Here is a 17,986-nt window from a genome sequence, read left to right as displayed (position 1 = left end):
CTATCTTGACCTTACCGTGGATTCAAAAATAGAGCAGTGTGCTTATGGCTACGATGGCACCATTTCCAAGACTGAAGTGTTCAGCGGAGTTCTTCCGATATGCAACTGGATTCGTACTTTGTTCGGAGTTGGATTTGTTGCTAGGAGTGGGCTCAAGTCCGGGAACTCCATGATTGTTTACGAGTCATGTCAATCACCAACCACAACCGAACCCATCAAGCATTCCCACTCAAATGTGGCTCTAGTGATCCCTACCTAGGGATAGATTACAGTCAAACGACGTATCACACCGAACCCCAAGGCAACAGTGCCCATCCCGTACCTCAATAGGCTGGTTCTCTCGAATCAAGATCAATGTCGCCAACACACCTGCCCACCCAGCAAATATGAACATTCAAAAGAAAAAAAAAACAATGCATTCAAATTCCCATCACAAACTAGATCCTTTCCTTTTCTCAATTCCTGCAAGAACATCACCAAGACAAATACTGCACCCATCACCAGGAGACACTCCAACACAATCAACAGCAACAGCAACAAAAATCTTCCCTTCCCAATCACGCGACTGGCCGAGCGTCAACCGCAGCGTTACCAGCATTATCATCATTCACCTCCTGAAACAAATCCGCCATCGGGCGACGAATGCACATATCCATCTTTTCGAAATGAATCCCATCGTTGTGAAAATCCTGCACATGGTAGAAGCGCATCAGTGCGTCGAGACGAGGGGACCAGGGATCGTAACTGGAAAAACCTCTTGTTAGTAATCTCGATTCTGACCCCACAGACAAACAAAGAGATAGAAAGACGAAAGATAAAACTCACATGAGTTGTCCAAGTCTCCCATTGACCTTTGTTGGATCCCTCTCATGATCCCAAAGCATCATCGCCGGCAAGGCCAGGTCCGCCACGACCTGCCGCACGGGTGTATCGGGCCGACACGAGAACACGAGCGTCTCCTCATCGACGACGAGAAAGCCTTCCGGGTTCTGCAGGACCTGCAAGCCGAACTGGCGGATGATGGCGATATCCCTCTCCAGGTAGGTGTCGTCCTGCACGTACAGGCGCACCTCCTGGCCGGTGGTCTCGAAGTTGCGGGCGTCAAGGTACTCCTTCAGCGCGATCAGGAAGGCGTGCTGGAAGCGAGAGCGCGCGTTCAGGCACTCCCGGCCCTCCAATTTGCGGACCATACTGCCGCAGCTGAAGCCAATGATCTTGGTGATACGCGGCAGCTTGGGGTAGTCGTTCAACTGAAGACGGAGTAGCTTGTAGTGGGGCCCGTTGCGCAAGAAGTGGAGGGAGGTGAAGAAGTTCATCCGGACCTCCTCGAAGTTGAGCGATGGATGTTCTTCGAGCCCCTTGGTGATCGGGTCGCGCGTGACGAGTCGGTGAGCGATGCGAAGGCTGCAGGGAATCGTGTACAGTGGGGAAGGCACATCCCAGCTTTCAAGCGCCTGGATGGGGATATAGCACAGGCGTGGCTCAAGTCTAATGTATCATGCCACCAGGCTGTTAGTGTTGCTCTCATCCCGAAAATTCAAGGGGATAGAAAGTATACGCACAGTTGATGCTCGGCCCCGTTTGGATCAACCCAAATTTTGCCAGTGCAGATGATCCAGTCGACACTCGTGCCATCTATGCCTGTGATATTGATGATATCACCCAGTTTACATGTCTTCAGCTGAGCGTACGCGTTCAAGATAGCCTCACGGGTGTAAAGAGGCACCCCGAGCTTGTAGAGCTGCTGGCATCTCACATACTCCTCTTCACGCTCTACTCGACGTGGCTGGCTGCATCCGGGCGTGAGTCTGGTGATGGTCCACATGTAAGCCGTTGGGCAGTCCATCACCTTATACTTTAGAGCGACAGGCATCTTGAAAGGACTCAGAGGTAACAGAGTCCTGAAAGAAACGTGGTGAGAGTGAGATTGAGGATAAAAATCACAAAACAAAACAGCGGGAGCGAGCAAATCAGGTAAATATGGACTTTGAACACTATGAAACACTATTTCCACAGTGTGTATCGGCTCGATGAAGAGGTATAAGAACAATTGCGACAGTGATAGCGTATGTGTGTGTGTGTGGAAGAAGTCAGGGAAAAGATGAGATGTCAAGATTTAGAATAGAAATAGAGAGTCGAAGGGCTCCAAAAAATCTAAACACGAGCTCCTTTTATGTTATGTCTACCTTCAATTCTTGGTGTTTTTGTGAATATAGCTATGACACCGAAGTGCAGGATCTACTGACTGTCATCCGTACAAATCCCGCTTCCGTTGCTGGAATTCTTCACTATCATGTGTTTTCTGGAAGATGAATTCACCTTGGAGCTAGCGTAGACTTGTCTTTGGTCTGTACGGTCATAATGATGGAGACGGGATAGAATTATAATAACCATTCATCGAAAATGAAAGTTGTAAATTCCGAGTCACCGAATACTACTAACTCGTATGTATTGGAAGTTTTGAGCGAGGGAATGATGATTTTAAGAAATAAGAGAACAGCGTTCAGCACAGCACAAAATCAGCAGTCTTCTTTCGGTGAACAGATGAACTAAAGCTATCATGCAAGAAGAAGCATACATAGGGATACACAAGACAACAGTCAAGCAACAGGAGATGACAATCTATTCCTCCTCCACCACCTCAGTCCACTCACTCTGCTTCTTACCATAGACAATATCTGACATCAATTGCCAAAATACAGAAGCATACGGCACCGCATCCACAGGCACATCTATCTCGTGTCCCCCATGAGCAATACAGGAGACGGGAGCAATGAAGTAGGCCGTCCCCACGATGAGGGCACCGAGTAAGCGACCCTGCTCAGCAGTCATGCCAATATCATGGATACTGAATCTCTTCTCAACCACTTCTAAAGGATCTACAATCTGATTTGTACCTTCCTCCATGTTTACTTGGAGCGGTGCGACAGAAAGTCTACCTCGAGCCAACTCCAGGATACTCCGCCGTGTTACCCCTGGAAGAATGAGCTGATCCTCCAGCGGCGCTGTGATTAGCTGGAGATTTCCCTCAGCCGTTCTCCATACCACAAAGAAATTGAAAGCTCCCGCCTCTGTAACTTGGTGGTCTGGCCCAAACAGCCAAAGGACTTGGTCGAAACCCGACTTGACAGCGGTGTCCTACCCTTGAAGAGATGTGCCATAACTGGCACCGACCTTGACATGACCCATTCCTCCAGGCCATGCCCGGACCATATCTTCAGTGCTAGACAGAGACGTACAGGGTTCTCATTCATTGCGGCATTGCTGGGTGGGTTGGGCCAGTACGTCAAGATGATGTATAGAAGCCCTTCCCGCGGCGCGTGCAAACATAAGCCCTCGCCAGTCCCAATTAATGTTGGTCGAATGCAAAGGCTCTGTCCTGCTTGATCTCTTGGAAACCACTTGGGTCCATCGACAGCACAGATTCTATGAACCAGTTGCTTCAACTCCTTGGGATGGAACCCGGGGAGGGTAACACGCGTTGCAGAATTCAGCATACGCACGCAGTTGGGGTCCGGACGGAAGAGCCGTAGATTACCATCGTAACCTCGGTATGCCTTCATACCTTCAAATCACTCGGTAGAGTAGTGTAGAACGCTGGCCGAGGGCCCAAGACTGAATGAGCCAGCTGGGACAATCTGGGGGTCCTCCCAGCCTTTAGCTGCTGACCACCGTGCCTGGAGGATGTGGTCAGTGGTAGCTTTATGGGATACAACCTCCGGGGAATCTAGTGCTGGCACGGCTTTAGGATCGTGGGTCAGTGTGACCTTGAGACGAGACCAGGTCACCAGGAGTGTCGGTGCGGTCGTTTTTACCTTGCAAAGATTCAGATCCATCCCCTGGCGAAGTGAGCGGACTAGCCATAGAATCTTTCTCTGACGATTTGGCGAGACTGTCAACGGTTGGACTGCTGGGGTTGCTTGTCGTTGCGCTGGGTGTCTGCATAGCAGAGCTTTCAAATGACCCAGAGGTAGCCTCAGCATTCTTCTGTGCGAACGCTTTGCCCCGTTGCCGTGACTCTTCGCTCATATCATCTGGTTGAATACACATTTCCAAGAAGGCAAGCTTCTCGTCATAGGCTCGCTGGAGAGCTATTTTTAGATGTCGCTGGGTCTTGACCTGCAGTGTAAACATATATGGGTTACTTTCCATGTATTTCCTGCTTTTTCGTTGCGTAGGGGCTATGAGCCGATGCATGAGGGCTTGCGGAAAATGAAGCGGCTAGCTGAGAATAATTCCAGTTGGCGATATAGTCATATGGCCATTCGCGCACGGCAGACCGAGAGAGCATCAAATAGTAAACCGTTTAACTGCCTGCTAGTTCCATACCTACTTCAATTTTGTAGCCAAGGTTGTTGAAAACGATAATGATTGGGTTCACATGCCAACGGACGATAGTGCTGAGCTCCTGGGCCGTCATCTGGAACCCACCATCGCCGATAAGAATGACCGCACGCCCTTGCTGACGGGCAAGTTGAGCCCCGGACCCAGCCGGTAGTGCCCAGCCAATCGAACAATAGGGCAGTTGTATCTGGCCTCTGTGCCAGGAGGCAGCAAGATGTAATTAGCAAGAAACCAAGCCTCCCCAGCGTCACAGGGTATTATATCACCACTTTGCAGCGTGTTCTGAATGCCATAAACAGAATGCTTCAAGGTCAAGGGAGCGTCAAGCTCTTCTGTCTCTGGAGGCTTTGCTCCCAGTGTCGGCTTAGGTTGTGAAACGGACCCGGGCTTGAATTCCATAAAGGGCAGAATAAGTTCCCTGACGACTGCGGCAAGATCTACAGACTGAATGCATGTTTCATCAAGAAGCCCGACCCAATTTTTACCGATAGTGATCATGCGGCTCTTCTCTTCGTCAACGCTAGTGCAAAAGAGTGTGAAAATTGCACCAATTAGCACCGACGTAATGCATTCTCAGAGGCAAAGAGAGCCTTGACGATACTCAGGATGACGTAACTCTAGAGGTAAGCAGGATCAACGAAGCATGAAGTTGGATTCCAAATTCCCAAGTTCTCAGATAGTTGTAGGTAGCTATTTTGCATTGCGATGAGATTGTGTCAGTGGGGTGAGGCTCAGAACCAACGATTTCTGGTTGCAATAAATTACCAACAATGACCATGTTAAGTCTTTCGCAGAAAACTCTTCATCGGTTATGGTGACAGTGTTGCAGCCTGCCCACCCCTCCAGAAGATTCGCTGAAGTTGCAGCCATGGTTTTTGCCTTGTTAGAATCTTTTGAATCACGCTATCAACCAAACCCGTTGAATGGCAAAAGCAGAAGCTTTCCAGAGGTTAGACTATAGATCCGACGTCATTCCGGCAGGTGGAAATTTGATCTGTCGAAAGGGGCTGCCTCTGGCGTTCTTATAAACGTTAGAACAGGCAAGAGTGTAAACGCATCAAAGCTCACCTTAGGGAGAGATCCCGTTTATCCACTTCCCCACATATTTCATCATCAGATAGGGTAATAAATCGGCCCTAGAGGAAAGTTCCTGCTGTTCTCTATTGTAGGCAGCTGTAAATGACATCTCAATCCTCCTGTCACTTTAAACCTTCTCCGCGTTACTATCCCATCTTCGGGAAGATAAGCTCATTTCTTGTGTCTTTTCTTACTAAGCCACGTAGTGAAAATTCGTGCATGACAGATAACTCTTGGTTCCTGTTTTGAGACACAGGGATTATTCTCTCGCGACAATACCCGGCTGGCGCTTTACAACAATTATAATTGTGGCGCGGCGGAAGCGTGCCGAGCAGTGAAACCAGGGGAAGCAGCCAATCAATTGGGCACACTAATCTTATCAGATCCACTCTTCGATAAGCCAAATTTTTTTCCATTGCCGAGGGAATTGTCTGATGGCGATTGTAGTAAGTCATGAAGATCGAGCCTCGTCGCTGACTTCAGGGTTGACGAAACCTTGAGGACTTCACGCCTTGTATCTCCAGTAGATTAAAAACACCGGTATCTCCGCCATGCTGGACATCCAAGCCAACATGCGGCACAGTTCGGATCAGGATGGAGAGGTTACTCTGGAAAAGGGTCCCTCCCAGACCGTATATCCGCAAGAGCCGTACAACGCTCCGGACGACACTTACCCGGAAGGCGGCCTTCGGGCCTGGCTTGTGGTCTTGGGCTCGTGGTGTGCGATGGTGCCGTCAATGGGACTCCTGAACACCATCTCCGTCCTCCACGCGTGGACATCCAGCCATCAACTGTCGGAATACTCCGAGTCCAGCGTGGGCTGGATCTTCGGCGTGTTCAGCTTCTTCCTCTACTTCGCGGGTGCACAAGTGGGTATGTTTGCGTTTCCACGCTCAGACAACCCAAACAGGACTAACACACTCCCGTACTAAAGGCCCCATCTTCGATAGTCATGGACCACTACCAGTCGTAATTCCCGGGTCCATCGGACTGATAGTCGCAGTCTTCTGCTTCAGCGAGAGCACAGGTAAGTGGGATCTCCAACACGCCATCCAACAACTCGCATGCTAACCCACCCCAAGAGTATTATCAAATCATGCTCTCCTTCAGCGTGCTCGGCGGAATGTCATCTTGCTTCCTCTTCACGCCCGCGATTTCCGCGATCGGCCACTGGTTTAACGTGCGCCGGGGTCTCGCGACAGGTATCGCTTGTACAGCCGGCGGACTAGGCGGAGTCTTCTTCCCACTGATCATCCTGTACGTAGCGCCGCAATTGGGGTTCGCCTGGGCGCTGCGCATCATCGGAATCATCTGCGCGGTGCTCTGCGGCCTGGCATGCTTGCTCCTCAAGACCCGCCTCAAGCCAGACCCAGCCACGCGCGGCCGCACGACCATCGACCTCCACGCGCTGCGCGAGCCCAACTACGCGCTGACAACGCTAGCAGTGTGGCTGGTCGAGTTCGCCGTGTTCGTGCCGTACACGTACCTGTGCAGCTATGGGCTGTGGGCGGGACTCGGCGAATCGATGGCGTACAAGCTGTGCGTATTCCTTAACGTGGGGGCGATCCCCGGGCGGGCGGTGCCGGGGTTACTGGCCGATCGGATAGGGCGCTTCAACGTCATGGCGCTGACGGCACTGGTGTGCGCGGTGCTGACGCTGGCGCTGTGGTTCAAGGCCGGCACCAGCGAGCCGGCCATCATCGCGTACTCGGTGCTCTTTGGCTTCTGGAGCGGCGCCGCCATCAGCCTGACCCCCGTGTGCATCGCGCAGGTCTGCCGTACTGAGGACATCGGCAAGCGCAACGGCACCACGTTTACACTCGTCAGCTTCGGCACGCTCACTGCCATCCCTATCGCGGGTGCCATCCAGGAGAGTAATGGCGGGGACTTCTGGGGGTTGATTGTTTTTGGTGGCGTGCTGTATCTGGCTGCGTGTGCGGCGTTTGTGGTTGCCAGGGGGGTGGCGGGCGGATGGGGATGGAGGGCGAAGTTCTAGGAAGAGTCATTTAGTCACGATTTCAGAATTGGGTGGCCTCTGGCTTCAAACTGGCCCTGATTGTACTGTACAAAGTATTCATAGCCTAGAAGAGTAGAGTTCGTTTGCCGTTAATGGGTTCCTTATCCAATGCTTGCGATTGTACTATTGAGGTTCCGTAGAAGCTGGCGGTTCGCTCCCGCTTAGTTCTCCGATTCTTCATTGCCTTCGCATCACTTTTGTTCCCACTGAAGATGAAATTCCATGTCGCCTCGTTGTGGCGGAAGCTAAGTCCTGGGGTCCGGTTCCCGGGTTTAGGAGAGATGGAATGAGAATGAGAATAGTGTTCGTGTTGGGAAAGTTGATTGAGAGGATTTTAATTAATAGAATGGTGGACGCGAGATTTGATCTGATAGTCGACATCTAATTATAAGGCACATGGTGCTCAAGGCAGAGATAAACCTGGCTTCTTGAGAGGATTGCGCCACGAAGGGAAACAAGCTACGTGAGATAGCCTTGCGATTTTATCTCAATGTTGGACCGACAGCAACCGACTGTTTACTAGTTTTCCTAAACCAATGTGAGTCTGTCGTTTGAAGGGTGACTCAGACTGCAGATGCCAGTTATCTTCCTAGATGAGAAAATGCAGGGAAAGAAAGCGGCAAAAAAAAAATAGGATACAATTGAGATTCAACCCCTATATCCAGGAGTGTCACGCGAAGAGGTTTGCCGCAATCGGATCTGGACATATCATCATCTGCTCAAGCCACTCGGTTCGGCTGGGTTGTTTCATTATCCGAAGAGCTTCACGCAGTGTCACAACCGAGCCCTTGTCGGCCTCCTTGGCACTGGCCGCGACATCTTTGGTATAATCAATTCCATCGCCCATCACGTAAACCGGCAGTCCATCCTGCACCCGCAGCCTGGTCAGATAGAACCACGAGGGCTCCCGGATTGAGGTGAACTGCAGAAGCTTACGTCGTGCAGAAAGATCCTCCCCGTTCTTCACCAATGCCGTATCCCTGTCAGGCTGAACACCCAAAAACCGCGCGATGATCTGCCCACGAGTCTCCATTCGTGCCTCGTTGCTCATTCCTTCCTTGCCAAAGATGACGGAGACCCGCCACTTGCTCATTAGCATATTATACCCGCAGCAGATCCAGTAGTCCGTCATACCAGTCTTAGAAAGATACCGGGCGATGGTTTCAACAAGCTGCAGCGACTTCTTCTGGCAACCGCGGCTTCGCATATCAGATGCGTGCTTGGGGTGTGCTTGGGCTACGCTGTCTTCAATCACTTTTTGTTTGCCTGTCTTTCTGCCCTCTAGGTCAATCGAGGCTTCTAGAACATGAAGAGAAATCGCGGCTTTGGTCATCTTGCCGGTTTGATCTGCTGGTTAGGCTTATCAGACTTGGTCGAGTGAGCAACTGTCTGTGCTAGCAAGTGTTGGTCTGGTCGCATACTAGAACAAGGTTCCCAATCACTTAAATTGACAACAGAACATAGAGGATAGATGCACGCTCTTTGTTCATCATCCTCTTTGTCCCAACAAAGCTATTCAGTCTTATCCCTGCAGGAAAAAAAGGGGGTTGGGAAACATACATCCTCTTTGTTTATTGTATTTAATGAGGATTGCACCTCATCAAGATTATCGGGGTCTTCCTCATATAGAAACACTTGCCGATGTTTTCTGCGACTGACTAGGCACGGCCGAGCTTTTAGTTTTGTATGTTCGATGCATCAGAGATCCAACTTACAGGCCGCAGACCCCTGTTGTCTCATATTCAGTTCAGACCGTTTGCACCTGTTTAACATCTTCCGGGGGGATTAAGCCGATAGGGTGACTGACTTACCTTCCCATATCTAAAATACTGAACAACAGATAGTGCGAGTAGAAACTCTCTCCAAACGACATTTTGTTGTTGTTGAACGGTGGTGACGAGCAGCCTGTGCATCTTTTTGACCACAACCACATAGTGCGCCCTTGAAGCCCCGACAGCGGATAGAGAATATATGCGAGGCCAATGGAACTTTATCCTGCGCAGACTGTTATTAGAACTTGGAATAAATCTTCCAATTTTTACAACGAACGAAATAGAAACGTGCACAGGGGACAAGACTGGGATTACCCAAGTCAACGCAACGCAATACTTCCCACAGTGCTCGGATGAATCAGCCTCATGGAATTTCTTGATCCCCACCGACCAGCCAGGTCCCAGTTACAATCCGCACGATCAGTTCTCGAAGGTCTGATGTACCGGCACCCAAATTTTCATTTCCCTTTCCCTGGGTGTTCTCTTCAAATATTGACGGCAAACATCGGGTCAGTGATGACATGAGACGTCTTCTAGTGCGGAGAACAGACTGGAGGAATCTGGCTATCTGGTTGTCCCACCGCGATTAAGTACACAGTACAACTAAAGTATTGCGGCTATGACGAGGAGAGATAGAAAGGCCCGCCACATCATGGCAGCCATGTGTTATACCAGCACGTTTCTAAGGACTAAGGCGGACAGAGATGACAGATGGAAGGTCGGAGAAAGAAACGAGTAGATATGAAGTGACGTATGTAGAGTATTAAGGCAGTAGCTACACGAAGCAAACCAGACAAACCAAAGTATCTGCAAACAGCAAAAGTAAATGACAGTCTAATGAATCCATAAAATGATAACAATCAGACAGGAGAAGAGGGTATGTAATTATGTGCTCCGAGCAAACATTAGGAGACTCGAACCAAGGAAACCAACGAAATAACCCGAGTGCCCATGCCAATAGCTTTTTGTAAACCGAATTTCCCATGCACGCTTTCACCAAGATACCAATAACGAACTAGAGACGAACAAATTCAAGCCCACTTGCCGATAAGCGCCATGATGCCCGCACCGAGCAACATGCAGACGACCATGAACGTCAGGCGCTTGTTATCCTGGGTTCGGTGGGGATCGAACAGGAAGTCGCGGGCCAGCAGCTCCACCAGACCGGTATAAATCAAGATGCCGGCGGAAATGGCATCCAACACCCCGGAGACGACGTTCGCCGTATAAGAGCCGGAGTTGTAGGTTGTGCGGACGCCGAGACCGATCGCTATGGAGATAGGAGTCGTCAGCCCATATAAGGCGCAGAGCACCCAAGGGAGCCAACTGCCCTTGCGGAAGGGAATGGCGGACATGCGGGCGCCGATACCGAGGCCCTCGAAGGATTGGTGGAAGACAAGCACCGGGTACAGGGTGGAGAACTCGTCGCCGACCACCCCCAGATTCAGACCGATGATGACCGAGTGGAAGACGACGCCGAACTCCAGGATCAGGAAGGCGGCGATCTGCTGCTTAAAAGAGCGCTCGATCCAGGCCTCGCTCGAGGTCTGCGACTCGGTGTCGGTCTCATTCTTGCGGCGGCTGGTCGACGCATCCTTGGTAACTGAGCTGTTATCCACAGCGCTGGTCATGATCGGTTCCGGGTCCTCACGGCAGATGCCGTACTTGACCTCGACGTAGCGCTCCGCGCCGAAGTCGAGGAGGAAGATGCACATGAGCGAGGAGAGGACGATGGCCGGGCACCAGGAGTAATCGGCCCAATGGCCCGTCATGCCGACGCAGGTCTGCGGACCAATCTCACCATAGGCGGGGTCGAGTAGGTGGATGAAAGCCGTGGCGATGATGACGCCTGCTCCGAAGTAACGCGCGAAGAGGTAGACATAGAGCGGAATGTGAAGACGAGGGACGCGCTTGGCGATCACAGGGAAGAAGGTGACTGCAGTGGAAACAATCAAGATGACAAAGATGGCGGAGACGCGCGCACCGAGATGCCCGTTATATTCATTGTCGGATGCATTCAGGTAGCAGATCACATCGACTGGGTCGACGGAATCGAGATCGACGTCGTTAGGGTTGAACGACATTTTGAATATGCTTCTGAGGGTTCTACAGAAGGCTAGAGAAACGAAGCTTGTTTAGGAAGAGATTTTCAATCTGATTCTACATTATGAGTTGGGTCGGAGCCTTTCTTATATCTCTGTATGGGAGGCGATGGTGGTGGGCTTCCAATTTGCGCGCGAGGACCTTGGAGGTTGGTAGCCTACACTAACGGCGTAGGGTGCATTGTGGTCTCACGCGATCCAGTTTTTGACGGAAATAACAAAAGTCCCATGAGTGACTCAAATTTTTTATTTGGTTCCCTGTCAATTCTCGCAAATATCTTCGTTGATGTTGATTCTCCCGATTTTGTTGACGAGAAAGAAGCGAGAGGGTTCAGAAGCGGAAGGATAATGAGAGGGACATTGTTGGCCTCAGGAACAAAACCGCAACGACCACCGGACAATTTCCGCCGCCACGCTTTTTCTCCATCCGCGAGTCAAAGCCAAAGACGGTCCCACTATGCGGTAGGACCTTGGGGACACTGGCAGTCTGGCACAGGCCAACAAGAAGCCGGCCATAATCATCCTCGCCTACATGCACTGATTGATACGAGACGTCTCATAGGTGCCCACCTGGCTCCATCCACTTGGTTGCTTTTCCACCAACAGCACCCAAGATCCGACTGACTCTTTCGTTTCCAAACAGGTCCTCATCGAGAACTTCGCCGAGACTCTGACAGGGATCGTTGCCACCGCATAGTTCTTCTCGATGTTTGTATTTTGGGGAAATTTACTCTTTTGAGACATCCTCCACCGAAGGAAACTAATCACGGTCCCGCTACTCATCTAGGTATAGAGGAAAATTAGGGCTCGCGTCGGCAAAATATCCCAAGAGACAAGGAAAGCCGAGAATATACAAGCAAGTAACAAGACCGGCTTGGCAGATGAGAAGCCGAAGCCTTCCGAAAGCCATGCGTTCTCTATTGCACTATCATCTCGAACTCTCCGATTACTACCCACTTAGTCTCGGTCCAAACGCCTATTGTGTCCACCAGAGCTTGGGCTTTGACCAGAACTGTGACCGGTCCCAGTCGTCTGCATCGGTTACGGCGTTAGCACGCTTATCATGAGCCTGATAATCGATGAACTCTTGCGGGTACTTTACCCGGTCTCTCGCCGGCACTTAGCTAGAGGCGCAAAGGCGGGTCTTGCTCACTGGTATGTAAGGGTTTCTGTCATGTTTCTGCCATGGCCAAGAGAATTATAGATCGTTGCATACCGAACTGACATGGCATGGCAATGGCATGTGGTTTAGCACAACGTGGTCTGCAGGTTCCCGTTGCATGCATCCGGAATGCGAAGTCTATGGAATCACATGGACCTAGCACGCTTAGCTCTACGTCTACCGTGCGAATTCGAGATGATCTCCAAGCCAGTGATTGAAAGCATGGTATTATCATATCACAGTTTATTATATGACATTTCCGTCGAAATCATACATCTTCCCTCCTTCCGCATAGTTGGCCACCGTCTGCACCAGTCGACGATTCAAACGCATGATTCGCAAAATCGGCGAGATTGACATATAGGTTCAAATGACTAGAACGTGACTATAGAGTACCGGCCGGAGAGAGCGACATAGTCGGATTTAGTGCTAAATTCTCTGGTCAGAAAGTCATATTGCAAAACATTGAAAAGGGAAGACCAACGCTGCAAGAGCCGCAGGAGCAGTTGGAGCAGTTGCCGGAGCAGCAGTTGCAAGAGCAGGGAGACATGTTGATCGAGAGGAAGACTTGGAGCTTGAGAAGATAGGCTTGAAAATGGTTTGGATTGTCTGATAGACTGATAGGCTTTGTTACAGAAGAAAACCCGAGTAACCCTCAAAAAACACCTCCTATTTATACCTTTTCTGACGCCCCCTCTGCCCGATTCCCGGCGACAGTCGCGGTCAGTCACCGGTCTCAACATTGATGATACTCCTCATCACTGCCCTGCTGGTCTCGGTGGCTGCGTGGGGGAGCAAGCAATGCAGCGAACCAGCGTGGGTTTCGTGAATATGGTTTGATTCCCATCGATGCAGGAGCAGTATCGCCAGCCTCGACCAACCACCCGACCGTCATGGGCTGACCTTCTCCTTCTCCTTCTCCACTCAGTTCAACAAGTAAACGAGACTTAGAGCCACGCTAAGGGGCCAGTCACCTTGCCATCACACGGGGTGGATTCGTATCCAGTGCGGACGGGAGCGGAAGGGGACCCGATGATCACTTCCATCCTCTCCCATCTGTCTATATCATCATTGAAAGACAAACACAAGCAAATAGTCAAGAGAGAGAGAAGAAAAACCCCAAGAAAGACGCTGAAAGCCCTCGAGGCCCATGATTTTATAATATGGCGGGTAGGTTGTGAGCACCTTGAGAGCATGAGCACCTTGGTGGCCGTCCCGGCTTCAAGGTCCTCAAAAACCCTTCCCATTCCAATTTCCTTTGTTTTGCCCACTCCATCCACCTGCAGCGGCTTAGTCTGCGCATGGAATCAGAGTTTTCACATCCCAAAGTGATAGTCATATTCGCCACTGCTTCTGGTTTAGTCAATACTGCAAAATCCAGCTTACGCGCCCCCCATCGGACCATGCCTGCGGCCAGGGATCATGATATCCAGTCATCGACTTACCAGACCAGCAGCCATTCATTCAGTAGACTCGAGTTGGGTCGTCACTAGTCTACCTAGACTCGAGCACGGTATGGAAAACCGTCTACCCCCACTCATCGGCCTCGTCCGACGACACCCATCCTGTTCGCTGCCTTCTTTGCCTTTTTACTCGAGCACCTGACCAGACGAACCAAATTCCTCGCCTACTGGCCATGCGTTCCGCATGAGAACCTTCTGACTCGACGCCATCTAGAATCCAAGGATCATGACCGTAAAAGACTATTCGCCGAGTTCAGGAGGTCAGAAGGAAAAAGCATAGGTAGGTTCTCTCCAACTGGTCCGATAAGCAACCCATAAATCCCTCCCATATATTCAACCTCGCAAGTAACAAACGGCTTCCAGCCCCAAGAACTAAGAACAAGTAAGAGAACGCTACTTTCGCCCTGACACACACACACACACACACACACACACACACACACAGAGGTCCCACGATCCAAGACCCTGTGTATACTCTAAACCAGCCATGCCACCACCCACCCCAAAAGAAACGAAGAAAAGTACATAGAGAGTCCACCCCTCCCATTCATAAAGAGCAAAGAAGACATAAGCCGACGGTAGAATAGATCCCAAGAACCTACCCCCTTCCTCAATCAGCCCGCCATTCCCTATTCATCCGTAATCAAATATGCATGCGTACCACATAAATGAAAGTCATCTTCCCCTTTGAATCTCCAGAAGGGGAAAAAAAAACAAATACTAATTAGCTCGGTCAGGTAGGCTTTACGCTACCTGATCACCTGAACAAGTCCGAGGTTTTGTCATCGAAGAGGGAGGTCCGGCTTTGTGCAGCTTATTTCTGGTTCTGTTTAGTCTAGGTTATTCGGTGCCTAGTTCAGCTCAGCTCAATCAGTGCAGCGGAGTCGGATACAGTTCACTGTAATCTAGACAGGCAGATAGATAGGTATAGCAATGCTGAAGATAGCGACCTGCTAGTAAAGGTTTAAATCAATATGTGCGTTGCACGTTCGGGAGACTCATGGCATTGTTGCGAACCATTAAATAAAGGGTGGACTGGAAATGCTGAATCTGTGCTGGTTGAAGCAGCAGGGCCGGCAGGCATACATAGGATTATTCCGTGTTGCAGCAGTCTCATTAGCCCAGAGGGGACCTGGAATGAAGTTATAGGCTGGATACAGTCGCTGTAAGCATGGGCGATATCACATCTTTGCTTGAATCTCAGATGGCTGGGTGAGATATCTGGATTACTGACTAGAAGAGACTAATTCACTATACCATGGGTTATGATCTAGGCACAGCGCAAGGACTCGTCCTCCTGTAGCTCAGCTGAAGGCAATTTGAGGACCCGGGGGAGCATATGACACATATCTCGATTGCTAACTGGCCTGGCCGAGCAGGAAACTCTGCCAGCAACAATGTATCTCGTTTTCACATCTGCTGCCACCCCAATCCATCAGCCTCTTATTCCCACCTCATCGTCAACAACGATTAAACCACACACCTATCCCTCCAGACCATCTATCCGAGAACCCTCACTTTGCAACACCCCACAGCGAAAGACTCCTCATCGTCCCCGTGAACCCTTCCCCAACCCTCGCCAAAGGCGCCTCAATCGCAATAGGCGCCCAAACCAGACTGTCCCCGTCAACCCCTAACCTAGCCAAAAACTCCAGGCTAGCCTCCTGGCCATTCGCCTCCGACACCCGAAGAAACGTCCGATTACCCTTGCCAACCAAACTCACATCCGTCCAGACACCCACCGGAAGAGTATAGTTCAGTACATACGCCTCACCACCGCTCACCATCATAACGTTGCTGATCGACCCATTTCCGTTCAGTAGGGTCGAGTCGAGGCCTGAGAAAAGCGCCCCGGGGACTGAAGAGGTGGGCTTCACAGAGAAGGAGAGCGTGTAGTCTCTTCCTTTGCTGCTGAGCGGGGTCTGCAGGTAGCACTGGTGGGAGAAGAATGTGGCCGAGTCATTGTGGATTTGGCATCCATGGACAGTGCCGTGGTAATTGTTTCCGGAAAGATCTGCGATTTTGGTGCCGTTCCTGTGGGAAAACCGATATTCCAGAATGCGCTTCCCCTTGCTGGAAATCTGACGATCAAGATTCTGTCCGGGGACTGCTGCGTGAAGTTTGGTAGATACGGCATCGTATTCGGCTTCGAGGAGATCACCACCCCATTGCTTATCGCCCAAGGCAGGAAGGACATCTCGCCACGAGTAGTAGGCCTCCAGGGCCGTGGTGGCGTTCGGTCCAAAGTCGTTCCACAGCGCGGCAATGTGCCCCAACACGTGAGGGTCGTCGCGCGGTGGGTTGTTTGTGGCATTCTTCGTGTCGAAAATATTAGGCGCATAGGCGCCTCCAGTAGCGGGATTGCCGTGGAATACTCGGGTCTTGTTCAGATACTGAGGGTAGCTCCCGGACCACTTCCCAACAATGTAGAACGCATCATCCGAGTTAAGGACATTGTATCCGTTTTGAATGTAGTCAAAGTACGGATTGTCTTCAAAGTACTCCCAATGCTGGATCGAAACATCCTTAGACACATTTGCGCCCTGCGAAGGAGTGAACGTGCCCCAGATCCGAACGCTTTTGCCGGACTCGCCCTGAATGTACTCATTGAGCTGGTTCACGAACCCTGTATAGTCAGATACCAGAGAAGAGTTGTATTCGTCTGCCCCGAGGTGGACGGTCTTGCTGTGGAACCAAGGAAGGAGAGTCTTCCAGATGGTTTTCATGGTCGGTAGTGTATCAGGATGGCTGATATTGAGCAGGCTGAGATCCTTAAGACCCAGCTCCGGTCGCCATTGGACGATAGCTAAGGCGTGCCCTGGCGCCTCAATCTCAGGAATGATGGCAACACCCCGACGAGCACACTGGAGCTGGATCTGGTCAAATTGGGCCTGCGTGTACGATTCGTTGGCGCGCTTGTTGAGACCTGCCAGCGCTGGGTCGTCGGTCCACGGACGAAACGCCGCATACAGATCCATTGACTCTTGAGTGGAATACAAATCGACATTGTTATAGAGATTATCGCTAAGATGCAGGTGAAACACGTTCTGCTTGAAGAACGACAGGTACGAGCACATCTCCACCAGGAAGTCGGGAGGGTAGTAATGGCGACCGACGTCAAGCTGGAGAGTCAGCCCTGAGCAACAGCCGTGGAAGGTTCACTCACCATTACTCCTCGACTGGACCAGCCAGGCGCATCAACGGCAGAGCCATGTGGAAGAGCATGGCCACCCAATACCGCAGCCTGGATCAGCGAGCGCGAACCCCACCAGACACCAAGCGGACTCGCACCGGCGACCGTGATCCCATGGCTATCGACATCTAACGCATATGCTTCGGAAGTGTACCGCCCAGCAACATCGCGAAAGCCCGAATGATTGGTGAGAGTTAGAAAGATGGAATCCACTCCTCTACTCTTGTTGAATGTGAGCGGCACGTCAAGGCCCAACGACGACCGAAGATCTTCTTGAAATGTCGACGCGAACTCCTTGAGCGTTGGAGGAATCAAAGTCTGCCCCTGCTCATCCACATGGTCTGTATAGCGTGAGTTCACCACAATGCTCGTGACATGGTTTAGAGAAAATGTGCCGTTTCGCTCGACAAAAGGAATCGTAGGGATTGTCACCAACCGGGCGAATCCTGCTTTAATGAGTACTCAACCATCTTGTCCAACTCAGATCTATAGACACATACCAGTAGCACCGAGCGCCAGAAGAAGAAGAAGAAAGCTGAAACTCCAAAGGCGTGTGAGAAACATTGCGAATGCCGGCGACTTCTGGCGGGAACAATAGACTTGCGCCACCGATGCTTAAATAACAGGGGAATCAGTTTGCTGCATCCTGGTAACTCACCTGCCAGGCACCTGCAACAACCTGGCCATTATCTGCAAGGTTGCAACGGATAGATTGAGATGTATCGCTCACAGTGACGGCACGGAATCTGTCATTGGTGTGGTACTCTCAATCTGCCAAGGGGCTTTATCGCAACCCCGCACCGGTTGAGGACTAAGAACGGGGGATTGTTTTGTTCTGCTACTGTTAGTGGTGTGA

The 17,986-nt window shown here is 50.9% G+C and overlaps 8 protein-coding genes across 8 annotated transcripts; 1 reads left to right on the top strand and 7 right to left on the bottom strand.

Moving 5' to 3' along the window:
* Positions 1 to 557: 557 nt before the first annotated feature.
* On the bottom strand, positions 558 to 1,873 carry BO97DRAFT_429977 (SRR1 family protein; the record flags this gene model as incomplete). The annotated part of the gene is made up of 3 exons (XM_025697408.1): positions 558 to 744; positions 826 to 1,488; positions 1,563 to 1,873. 3 exons carry the CDS (start codon positions 1,871 to 1,873, stop codon positions 558 to 560), a joined length of 1,161 nt encoding a protein of 386 aa, XP_025545885.1.
* Positions 1,874 to 2,622: 749 nt separating this feature from the next.
* Positions 2,623 to 3,836, bottom strand: BO97DRAFT_438960 (branched-chain amino acid aminotransferase II; the record flags this gene model as incomplete). Its single annotated transcript, XM_025697943.1, has 5 exons — positions 2,623 to 2,879; positions 2,940 to 3,138; positions 3,175 to 3,223; positions 3,286 to 3,557; positions 3,597 to 3,836. 5 exons carry the CDS (start codon positions 3,834 to 3,836, stop codon positions 2,623 to 2,625), a joined length of 1,017 nt encoding a protein of 338 aa, XP_025545884.1.
* Positions 3,837 to 5,857: 2,021 nt separating this feature from the next.
* Positions 5,858 to 7,417, top strand: BO97DRAFT_466235 (putative oxalate/formate antiporter; the record flags this gene model as incomplete). Its single annotated transcript, XM_025699582.1, has 3 exons — positions 5,858 to 6,294; positions 6,356 to 6,448; positions 6,504 to 7,417. The coding sequence occupies exons 1-3, from the start codon at positions 5,973 to 5,975 to the stop codon at positions 7,415 to 7,417; spliced, it is 1,329 nt and encodes a 442-aa protein (XP_025545883.1). The 5' UTR covers positions 5,858 to 5,972.
* A 691-nt stretch (positions 7,418 to 8,108) lies between these two features.
* BO97DRAFT_419189 (uncharacterized protein) lies at positions 8,109 to 8,771 on the bottom strand (the record flags this gene model as incomplete). Its single annotated transcript, XM_025696552.1, has 1 exon — positions 8,109 to 8,771. The coding sequence occupies one exon, from the start codon at positions 8,769 to 8,771 to the stop codon at positions 8,109 to 8,111; it is 663 nt and encodes a 220-aa protein (XP_025545882.1).
* Positions 8,772 to 10,040: 1,269 nt separating this feature from the next.
* On the bottom strand, positions 10,041 to 11,340 carry BO97DRAFT_409467 (ZIP zinc/iron transport family). Its single transcript, XM_025696070.1, has one exon. The coding sequence runs from the start codon at positions 11,292 to 11,294 to the stop codon at positions 10,242 to 10,244; it is 1,053 nt and encodes a 350-aa protein (XP_025545881.1). The 5' UTR covers positions 11,295 to 11,340; the 3' UTR covers positions 10,041 to 10,241.
* A 1,979-nt stretch (positions 11,341 to 13,319) lies between these two features.
* On the bottom strand, positions 13,320 to 13,840 carry BO97DRAFT_286811 (uncharacterized protein). The gene has a single exon (XM_025691117.1). It carries the CDS (start codon positions 13,719 to 13,721, stop codon positions 13,422 to 13,424), a length of 300 nt encoding a protein of 99 aa, XP_025545880.1. The 5' UTR covers positions 13,722 to 13,840; the 3' UTR covers positions 13,320 to 13,421.
* A 294-nt stretch (positions 13,841 to 14,134) lies between these two features.
* On the bottom strand, positions 14,135 to 14,719 carry BO97DRAFT_286791 (uncharacterized protein). The gene is made up of 2 exons (XM_025691116.1): positions 14,599 to 14,719; positions 14,135 to 14,535 (listed from the first exon to the last, which is right to left on the bottom strand). The coding sequence occupies exon 2, from the start codon at positions 14,482 to 14,484 to the stop codon at positions 14,191 to 14,193; it is 294 nt and encodes a 97-aa protein (XP_025545879.1). The 5' UTR covers positions 14,485 to 14,535; positions 14,599 to 14,719; the 3' UTR covers positions 14,135 to 14,190.
* A 512-nt stretch (positions 14,720 to 15,231) lies between these two features.
* Positions 15,232 to 17,905, bottom strand: BO97DRAFT_379877 (glycoside hydrolase). The gene is made up of 3 exons (XM_025693180.1): positions 17,631 to 17,905; positions 17,104 to 17,576; positions 15,232 to 17,059 (listed from the first exon to the last, which is right to left on the bottom strand). The coding sequence occupies exons 1-3, from the start codon at positions 17,692 to 17,694 to the stop codon at positions 15,452 to 15,454; spliced, it is 2,145 nt and encodes a 714-aa protein (XP_025545878.1). The 5' UTR covers positions 17,695 to 17,905; the 3' UTR covers positions 15,232 to 15,451.
* Between the last annotated feature and the right edge of the window lie 81 nt (positions 17,906 to 17,986).

The sequence above is a fragment of the Aspergillus homomorphus genome, assembly GCF_003184865.1.
Source record: "Aspergillus homomorphus CBS 101889 unplaced genomic scaffold BO97scaffold_92, whole genome shotgun sequence".
NCBI classification, from domain to species: Eukaryota; Fungi; Ascomycota; class Eurotiomycetes; order Eurotiales; family Aspergillaceae; genus Aspergillus; species Aspergillus homomorphus.
This window is presented reverse-complemented; position numbering and strand designations above follow the sequence as displayed.

Excerpts from the sequence above, each read along its gene's own strand:
- BO97DRAFT_286791 (XM_025691116.1), bottom strand. The coding sequence starts at position 14,484 with ATGGGAGGGGTGGACTCTCTATGTACTTTTCTTCGTTTCTTTTGGGGT.
- BO97DRAFT_286811 (XM_025691117.1), bottom strand. The coding sequence starts at position 13,721 with ATGGGAAGGGTTTTTGAGGACCTTGAAGCCGGGACGGCCACCAAGGTG.
- BO97DRAFT_379877 (XM_025693180.1), bottom strand. The coding sequence starts at position 17,694 with ATGTTTCTCACACGCCTTTGGAGTTTCAGCTTTCTTCTTCTTCTTCTG. Across the intron at positions 17,577-17,630 it reads TCTGGCGCTCGGTGCTACTG|GATTCGCCCGGTTGGTGACA; the intron begins GTATGTGTCTAT and ends TCATTAAAGCAG. Across the intron at positions 17,060-17,103 it reads GGTCCAGTCGAGGAGTAATG|CTTGACGTCGGTCGCCATTA; the intron begins GTGAGTGAACCT and ends CTGACTCTCCAG.
- BO97DRAFT_409467 (XM_025696070.1), bottom strand. The coding sequence starts at position 11,294 with ATGTCGTTCAACCCTAACGACGTCGATCTCGATTCCGTCGACCCAGTC.